This window comes from Myotis davidii, unplaced genomic scaffold, assembly GCF_000327345.1.
Source record: "Myotis davidii unplaced genomic scaffold, ASM32734v1 scaffold552, whole genome shotgun sequence".
Classification (NCBI taxonomy): domain Eukaryota; kingdom Metazoa; phylum Chordata; class Mammalia; order Chiroptera; family Vespertilionidae; genus Myotis; species Myotis davidii.
In genome coordinates this window covers 62797-72486 of record NW_006283439.1, presented here as the reverse complement: position 1 = coordinate 72486, position 9690 = coordinate 62797, and the positions used below count along the sequence as shown (strand labels likewise).

Here is a 9690-nt window from a genome sequence, read left to right as displayed (position 1 = left end):
AGGAGGGCCTCTGCCCAGGGTAATGTGTCTCACCGTGTCCCCGAGAGGCTCAGCATGACCAGGCCTCCTGTTGGTGACACTGAGTGTGGTACTTGGTCAAGGTAGTGCCCCCCAGAATGCTCCATGGTAAAGGTACTTGGATCAACGTATTTTAAGAATCGGTTCGAAACCCTATGGCTTGATCCCCGCATTTGAGCCCTCCGCGTCTGTCCCGGGAGGAGCTGTGCAGTGCATGGAGGAAATCAAGGTACAGCCATGTGCGCACATGACAAGTGCTGCGACCTGAGGGACGAGGAGTTCTCCTGCTGGGCCTCACCGGTGCCCGCAGTGCCCCCGTGGTGCCAGGCTCTCTGGTTTTACCTGAAGCTCCCCGATCCTAAAGCGACAGGCGGACTCTGGCGGTGCCATCTGCAGGGGCGCTGCAGGGTCTTGGTGGGGCGGGTCCGCCAGGAAATGGGATTGCTTCTAAGCAAGGTTTCCAGAGACGAGGGCCTGTGGTGTGGAAGGAATGTGTGGAAGGCATGAGAGCGAGTGAGTCATCTGGAGTGGCGAGTGGATTTCCACGGCTCAGGGACTCCAAGTGCAGGGGAGCCTCCCGGGAGACTGTTAGAGGAGACCTTAGAGCACGTGTCGCGTGAGGAGGGAGCGACAGGTCTGCAGTCTCTGAGAAAAGGAGGCAGGGCCGTCACATGGCCCGTCGGGGAGTAAGGATGTGGCCTCTGTTCTGCGGACTCTGCTGTGTCATTCTGAGTCCTCAGATGAATGCTTTTAAAAGTCGTGTTGTCGAAAGTATTACATATGTCCCCTGACGTTTTTTTCACTGTTCTTGTGCAGTCTGTTCTACTTTGATTTGTTCTTGCCTACTCCTCTTGGTTAAACTGGGTTTACTAACACATTTTTGCTTTCCACCAGCTTCGGGCTCTGTATTCAATGTACCTCCGGAAAACAAAGAGCTTAAATAAACTGCTCTATCACCTGTTCAGGCTCATGCCCGAAAACCCGACCTGCACCGAGGCAGCTGCTGAGCCCAGCAAGGAGCCCAAGACCTTCTTCACGGAGGAGGTCCAGCTGAGTATCAGAGGTCAGTGAGGGTGTGTGTGTGTGTGTGTGTGTGTGTGTGTGTGTATACATGTTTGTGTGGTGTATGCATGTATGTGTGGTGTGTGTGTGCACACGTTTGTGTGGTGTATGCATGTATGTGTGGGGTGCGTGTGTGGTGTATGTGTGTGCACACATGTTTGTGTGGTGCATGCATGTATGTGTGGGGTGTGTGTGTGGTGGTGTGTGTGTGTGTGTGGTATGTGTGCATGTGCACATGTGTATGTGTGTGCACATGCATGTGAGCTCTCCTGGAGACAGGTTCAGACCTGAGGGTGCGGCCCAGCCCCAGACGGGGCCTGAGTGCAAGGCCTTCCATGTTTCTCTAAGTAGGACATTCAGTGTGACCTTGTGGATAACGCTGTTAAGAATTAAATACATTTTTGCCCTAACTGGTTTGGCTCAGTAGATAGAGCATCGGCCTGCGGACTCAAGGGTCCCAGGTTCGATTCCGGTCAAGGGCATGCACCTTGGTTGTGGGCACATCCCCAGTCGGGGGTGTGCAGGAGGCAGCTGATCGATGTTTCTCATCGATGTTTCTAACTCTATCCCTCACCCTTCCTCACTGTAAAAAATCAATAAAATATATTAAAAAATAAATAAATAAATACATTTTTGAATCCTAGGTTGTTGAGACTTACGTTTTACTCTGTAAACAAGTATTTGTTGTGTGATAATGGTTTGTAGGCCTGTGAGTCAGTAGTCTGCCGTCGGGGAACAGAGACGAGTACGAGTTCTTTCCTTCACTGTGGAGGCTCAGATTTTAGCCAAGGGTTCAGGCTGTTCTACCGTTGCAACTGATTCTTTGGAATAATTTGTTAAATGCCGTAGACTCAGGAAACCTTTGGAGCAGCGGTCGCCAACTGGTGGTCCGTGAGGTCCGAAAGGATGGCGACCACTGCCTTCGAGCACCGAGGGCGGACTGTGAGGCTGAGGTGGGTGTTCTAGGACTTGGCATAAATACGTCCGTGATGCTGGGAGTAAAGGAGGTGCGACTCCTCTCATCTTTTATTCCCCCCTTTTGAAGGCAGTGCTTTCTATTACCTGTGACTCTTCATGTGAAATACAGATTTTCCCGTGTCAGTTGGAATCTTCTTTTTGCCGTGGTTCGTGTTAAATATGTAGAAAAAGCTAATGTGGTAGCGTCCGGCTTCTTTGTTTTAGGAGCTCTAGTCCTCATGTGAGGAATTAGGATTTTCGTAGGAAAGTCCTTGTCTTAGTCTGTTATTCTGTGTCCGAGATACATGCTGTGAACGAAGACTTTGCTTTTCCCTCAGAAACAGCAACCCTTCCGTACCAAATCCCGCACTTGGCTTGCTCCGTCTACCACATGACCCTGAAGGACCTGCCCGCCATGGTCCGGCTGTGGTGGAACAGCAGCGAGAAGCGCGTCTTCAACGTGGTCGACCGGTTCACCAGCAAGTACGTCAGCAGCGTGCTTTCTCTGCAGGAAATAGCTTCTGTGCAGACAAGCACACAGCTGTTCAGTGGCATGACGGTCAGTATGATCTTGAACTTTTTCCAGAAAGGTGATTTAAATACTGATTGTGTCTGACATTGTAGTGAGTTGAGTATCACAATTGTGACCGTTGGTGTAGAATTCACAGGAATTGCTACTGTATTTTCTGACTCTTGTAAATCAAATCTCATATTAATGCATAGATTGAAACAGTGGCATAATTTCACTAGCCACCACCAAGGAGCTTTTGAATATTCATCAGTTCCTGTAAAATATATATCGGACACCTCCAGGTGCCAGGCTTGGGTGCGAGCAGCGTGGTCGACAGCTAGGGCCTGGCCTGTGGGACATGCCATCTGGTCAGGGAAGGGAAGACACCCACCACGGCTTGTGTTTGAGACTAGAAAGTGGCACACGGAGGGGAAGAGTGTGGTCCAGGCGAGGACCATTGGCTGGGGAGGGGAGACGATGGAGAAAGGCACTGTAAGGGGCAGGAGTTTGTCTGGGGAGATGTGTGGAAAGGCATTCGCTGCAGGGAAGCAGTGGCAGAAGCAAAAGGCTGGGAGTGAGAATTTCTGTATTTGCCCGAGGCAGGACGAGTAACCGTGTTCATGGAGAGGAAGCTCCTGCAGGCGGCTGTCAGGGAGCGGGCAGATCTGCGAGGGGTTAGGTCACGTTGGGAAAGGCCTCACAGAACAGTCTGAAGTATTTGGTCCTGTGTATCCACTGACATATTTCTGTTGAGGCGGTGACGGGTGTCGTGATCATCTGTGCAGTTGCTCTGACTGACCATGAGATAAACCCTGGGCTGTTGAGTAGCGTAGGGTCGAGGCATGTGGGGGAGTGCTGGCGTCAGAGCTGTGGGCATGGGCAGGCCTGGTAGGCAGTGCTGGTGGGAATGTAAACGGGGTGGGGAATTTGGTGGAAATGTATCCCAGCTTGAATAGCTGGGAGGAGGCAGAAGGAGACGTTTAAGGTGACGCTGTGGTGTCAGCCTGGAGATTCGGGCGTCAGAGAGTAGAATTGTTGGGGGCAGGGGGGTCATTGGTGTTTCACGTTGCTTTTGCAATGCTGTATGGAAACCAGAACCAGGGGTGAGTGTTCTGCTGTGAAATTCAGAATCCGCAGCAGAGGGAGGCTGGGCAGACACGTGGCACTTGATGCCCTGAAGACAAGCAGTGATGTCTACCCATCTGTCCTCTGTCTAGTCAGAAACTGGTGTTATATGGTGAAGCTGATAGAATAAAACAAAATACACTGGGTTTTGTTGTTGTTGTTGTTTAAATATATTTCTTTATTGATTTAAGAGAGGAAGGGAGAGAGAGAGATAGAAACATCAATGCTGAGAGAGAATCATTGATCGGCTGCCTCCTGCACGGCGCCTACTAGGGATCAAGCCCTCAATCCAGGCCTGTGCCCTTGGCCAGAATCAAACCATGGGACCCTTCAGTCCACAGGCTGATGCTCTATCCACTGAGCCAAACCAGCCAGGGCTAAAATACACTGTTTCATGAGAGTGAATTTCCAGAAAAATGCACTTGGAATGTCCTGAGCCACCAAAGAACACACTCAGCTCCCATCCGTGGGTTCTTCGTCCACAGCTCAGCAGCCTCGGGTCCAGAATCAGAGCTGGGTTCCAGGGATGTGGGCCCACGGACAAAGGGACTGGGGGCAGGGGAGCCCTGCCAAGCTACCCTGCGGGTGCCGAGGGACAACGGTGCCAGGTGCTTATTAAATGTAGATGCCCAGTAAGTGAATGTGTTTACCTGCATTTTGCTTGAATGGAAACTTTGGCTGCTGATAGTCAACCTATTGAAATACTTTTTGAGGGAAAAAAAGGGAAAGAAAATTTGACAAAACAAATATTACTGTTGGTGTGTTGCAGGTTAAGGCTCGAGCTACTACTCGAGAAGTGATGGCTACTTACAGCATCGAGGACATCGTCATTGAGCTGATAATACAGCTGCCTTCCAACTACCCGCTGGGCTCCATCACCGTGGAGAGCGGGCGGCGCGTGGGCGTGGCCGTGCAGCAGTGGCGGAACTGGATGCTGCAGCTGAGCACCTACCTCACCCACCAGGTCGGTTCCGCACACACATGGCCTCCACACTGAGGGCCACTCGTCAGTTCCTGCCACGGCAGTGACACTGAACACACATCTCCTGCTTCAGCTGGAGCTGGGATTCTGGCTCCTTGGTGGGCACAGATATGTGATGAGTGACTTGCACCTGCCAAGGTTTCATGTGCATCTCTTTCTGGTGTTCGAGAGGAATTGATTTGACTTTATTGACATTATAAACGATACAGAACAATACATGGTGATGAAGGAAATGGCCAGAAGCGGAAGTTTTTGGTGAGATGCCGGACAGATGAACGTCTCCCAAGCTACGCTTAGTCTGACATTTCAGCTCTCCTTCTGTGGTTGTAGAAATCCCAGTACTTTCAAAGCCCTTTGACTTTTAAACACCTGTAAGTCTTCTCTAGTTTTGTTTACACATTGTGAACATTGCCCAGTAAAGAAAACTTTTTAAAAAATCAATATATTGCCCTGACTGGTTTGGCTCAGTGGATCGTGCATTGGCCTGTGGACTGAGGGGTCCGGGTTCGATTCCGGTCAGGGGCATGTACCTTGGTTGCAGGCACATCCCCAGTAGGAGGTGTGATGGAGGCAGCTGATCGATGTTTCTCTCTCATCGATGTTTCTGGCTGTCTATCCTTCTCCCTTCCTCTCTGTAAAAAATCAATAAAATATATTTAAATAAATAAATAAATTCACCAATTTGTAGAGCTGGAACAAATCAGCAGCTGGGAAGATAAAATGATTAATTGTTTTAGTTTAAAATTCAGAAAAAATTTAAATGATTGACTAAGAGTTTCATAAAGCAACAAGCTAAGACTGAACTTTGAAGTACTGGTGCAAAACCCTCTTTTAATTCCTGTCTTTACTGGAGAAAGATTTATCTGTTCCAAAATTTCGGTGGTCATTTTGAAAACCAATATTCATAAAACTTAAAAGATGTGAATATAGCAAAACAGATTTTCTTCTCTCCAAGTTATAACTCAACTTTAAAATTTTTGAAGTTGAATAAAAATAACTGATTGGTTGTCTTCATTGTATATGCCTCTTTATTTTTCTTCTAGAATGGAAGTATTATGGAAGGCTTAGCGTTATGGAAAAATAATGTAGACAAACGCTTTGAGGGTGTTGAAGATTGCATGATCTGCTTTTCAGTCATCCATGGGTTCAACTATTCTCTTCCCAAAAAAGCCTGTAGAACATGCAAGAAGAAGTTCCACTCAGCCTGTTTGGTGAGTCTAAAAAGAAATTAACTTATTTATTATTTTATGTATAATGTTTATGTATGATATCTAACTTTGGAAAAGAAAACAGTGAAAAATAAACTCTTAATTGTAGTTAATGGGAGACATACTAAGACGGTTTTTCAAAATCTGTACAAAGGAAATAGTAAATTACTGAGAATGGTAGCCATGAAAGCATTTTAATCATTGGGTGTTTCTAATACAGGTCTCAGCACTCAAAAAATAGGTGGTCTTATAAGATCTGGACCAGAGGTGGGCAACCCCTGGCACGCGTGCCAAATATGGCACACCAGTAACTTTTGCTGGCACGCGAAACCCTCTCTTATAATCTTCCATTTACAGTTTTTTTTCTTAATATCGAGTTTTTTATTTTTCAGATAAATTCAGTGTAGGTGCATCTTAGATAAATAAATAATTTTACATAACAAGTTATCTGAAAGACCATAGACATGGATTGATGAGAGAGGGGAAGAGCAATTTCTATGCCTCTGCCTTAACTCTCCATGCCTTCCTTCTGTCACTCAAATGAATTTTATTATTTCTTCAAGGTTCTTCACATACGTACACCTTAAGAGATATCAAGTAGGCGTAACATGTTCTCGAAAAATGAGGGTTGGCACGCAGAAGAATTTTGAGTCAGAGATTTTGCTGGTTTTGGCACGCACGCACAAAAAGGTTGCCCACCCCTGATCTAGACCATAAAGTAGACTGAAAAATTTGGAACTGAGCGCCGTCTTGCATCAGAGCTCTTGGCTCTTTTTTATTTTTTTAAAATGTATTTTCATTGATTTCAGAGAGGAAGGGAGAAGGAGAGAGCCAGGAACATCAATGATGAGAGAGAATCATGGATGGGCTGCCTCCTGCACGCCCCACACTGGGGATCAAGCCCAGAACCGGGCATGTGCCCTGACCGGGAATCGAACTGTGACCTCCTGGTTCATATGTTGACGCTCAACCACTGAGCCTGCCGGCCAGGGCCCCCTTGCTCTTTTTAAAGGTCACGTGGCCGTTTAGTTGCTTGGAGGTCTTCCTGGCGGGTCTCAGTGGCGTGTGCATGAGCCTTGGTGGGAAGAACCACACTGTAGCCTTTGTACATGACACTGAGCGTGTTGATTTGGAGATGAATGGAGGAGCTTACAGTCGTCTCCCTCTCTTACTGTATCCTTTTAAGGTTACTTTAGATGTATATGGGAAATGACAGCTCTTTGAAAAGTTCTTCTAACATTTAAAATCTTTTCTTTTTCAGTACAAATGGTTTACATCTAGCAACAAATCCACTTGTCCGCTCTGTCGTGAGACCTTTTTCTGAGGTTTTCCCCCCGGAAGTGACCCTGAAGGAAAGCAAAGGCAGTGGACTGGGCCCACCCGGAAGCACTGGTGTGCGGAGGCAGTGAGCGTACTTAGACGGACCTGCTCGGGGGCGCCCCTTGGTTAATGCAAGGGCCCTGCAATCGGGTCTACTTACCTTCAGGTTGGTTTGTAACAGTTTGGGAACCTTTTCTTTTACATACGAATATTACGTATTTGAGAGAAAATATTTATAAAATAGTTTAATCTCTTTATATATTTAAAAATAAATATGGAAAACCCCTAAATTACAGATTTGGAATTTGTGAAAGATTTGCATTGATCTATGTTCTAGAACAGTTCAGTGAGGCAAATGAATTGAGAGGGATGATTTATACCTAGCAATATTTTAAGACTTACTTATTAGTTATGAAAACAAAATTAGTATTCTGCTATTTGTAGATTAATTTAATGATAAAATGACTAAGCTATCAACATAGTTTATCTTGAGCTGTTTGAAGCATGCTCTGCAGTCCTCCATCAGCAAGTCCGCGGGCCCTCACGGCCTTCGCTGTTAGGGCTCTGACTTCCAGAGCATGAACTCACGACACCGAGCTTTGCTGTGGAAGACTTTCGTGTGCCATGACATCCGAACTGTAGACTTGCCCATGAATTGTTACTCAGTTACGTGAGAATTTGAGAGAACGGGAATCAGATTACTTTATTCATGTAGCAGAGTGGCATCTAGCCCTCTGTAAGAGGGAGGAGGAAATGAATGAGCGGTCCTGAAACTTAAAATTGGTGATGGGGGAAATTAAAAACAAAAAGTAATGCTGTAGTTGGCTTCAATTTTGTGACCGAAGTTTGCTATTCATGCTGCCAAAGTTACATTAAATTAGATTTAAGGAAGCCAAATTTTCCAGTCAAGTTAAGGTTTTAGTACCAAGTAAAAGGGAACATGACAGGCTGACGTGGAGTAGTGAAACCCGCCTCTGTCACAGCAGTGTTACCCTAAAAGCTGTGCCCGAAGCAGAAAATGTGAGGTTTGGAACTTGGAATAATTCCATTGCAATCTTTCATCCCTGGGGAATATTAGCATATCTAGCAGCCAGGTCACTTGGGAGATCAGCTAATCATCTCTTGCAAATGTTTAATTGGCAAAAGCAATTCATGTTAATAAAACAACTGCTCACCATCAAATGGGTAAAATGGTTATTGTTGAAATAGTATGAATGTGGTCAGAGTATTGTAGTCGAGAATGCGGTATTACGTGCATTTCAGGTCTCTGGAGTTGTGTTTGTGGATGCAGAGTACTACCCGGTTCTGTCTGTCTCCTGAATTTCTTTTTAGCATTTATTGTCCTACCGCCTCGGGGCTCAGAGAGTCCGTAAGTGCAGTGCAGTTAGCGAAATCCTACTACCTCTTCTCTCTGACATAGTATTCCCAAAGGACTGCGTTACTTCTTTCAAAGGCACACACTTTTTCTTTAAAGATTGTTTTATAATGAGAGTTTGTTTATGACTTTGCCAGTATTGGTACTTCTCGGCCTCTGACCCAAACCCCACGCAGGAAATGAAGGGAGGGAGGAGCAGTGTTGGTACTTCTCGGGCCCCTGCCACTGTGAAGCCCTGTGACCAGGTGGGCACCGCTCCTCACCAGACTCCACGTCTCTCTGAGCTGTAAATACACGTGTAAATAGTGCTTGTTACTGTTACCTGCTAAAGAGAGGGCTTTCCAAAATGAGACTGGAGTTCAGAGTACCACACTAATTACAATTGTATTTATAGAGCTTTGGCAACTCTAGGGAACACCCCTTACATTATAGCATAGGGACATTTTAACTTGCATGATTCAAAGCCCATTAGCAAAATTATTAACTTAAAATCCTAATGTAAATTGAAAATTTTAGGATTTATTTTTAACTCTCTGTACCACATGCTGTAATGTATGTACATAAGTTTCCATAGCTTAAATAATTGTTATTAATAAATAAGTTTGTGCTGTGAATAATTAATTTATTATTTGGTTGTTATGCCATATGTGCCCATTAAAATTCTTTTTAATTACAAAATAATGTCAAATATACAGAGTACTAATATAAAGCCCTTGTGCTCTTCACAAACTATTTTGCCACATTTGGTTCTAATTTTTAAAGAAATAAAATGTTACTCTCTTGTACTTCTCTCTGAGGCCTCTCCTCTCTCCTTCCTTGGAGCTAAATGGAAATTGGTGGGACTCCTTCCTATTAGAGAGTTTATACTTTACCATGTGTTTGTGTTCATAAATAATATATAGTGGTTTTAAAAAAATTCATATTTGTGATTTTGTATGTTATTTTTTGTAACTTGCTTTTTAACTCAACATAACTACCTTTTAGGGCCAGATTTCATCAGTTTACTCACCAGTTCCCCCACTGATGGTCATTCCGATTGGTATTCGTTGCCATTTGTAACAGAGCTGCCCGTGTGCATTCTTGATGTGTTTTCTTGTGCAAATGTGCTGGGTAAATGCCCGGCATGGACCGG

At 45.3% G+C, this 9690-nt stretch overlaps 1 protein-coding gene across 1 annotated transcript in view; it reads left to right on the top strand.

Moving 5' to 3' along the window:
- Positions 1-8365, top strand: part of LTN1 (listerin E3 ubiquitin protein ligase 1) — a 49423-nt gene extending 41058 nt beyond the window's left edge. The window contains exons 26-30 of the mRNA XM_015564128.1: positions 913-1081; positions 2376-2596; positions 4443-4637; positions 5699-5866; positions 7125-8365. Coding sequence (XP_015419614.1) covers positions 913-1081; positions 2376-2596; positions 4443-4637; positions 5699-5866; positions 7125-7187 — 816 coding nt within the window. The 3' untranslated portion in view covers positions 7188-8365. The remainder of the gene's footprint in view (positions 1-912; positions 1082-2375; positions 2597-4442; positions 4638-5698; positions 5867-7124) is intronic.
- Positions 8366-9690: the final 1325 nt, after the last annotated feature.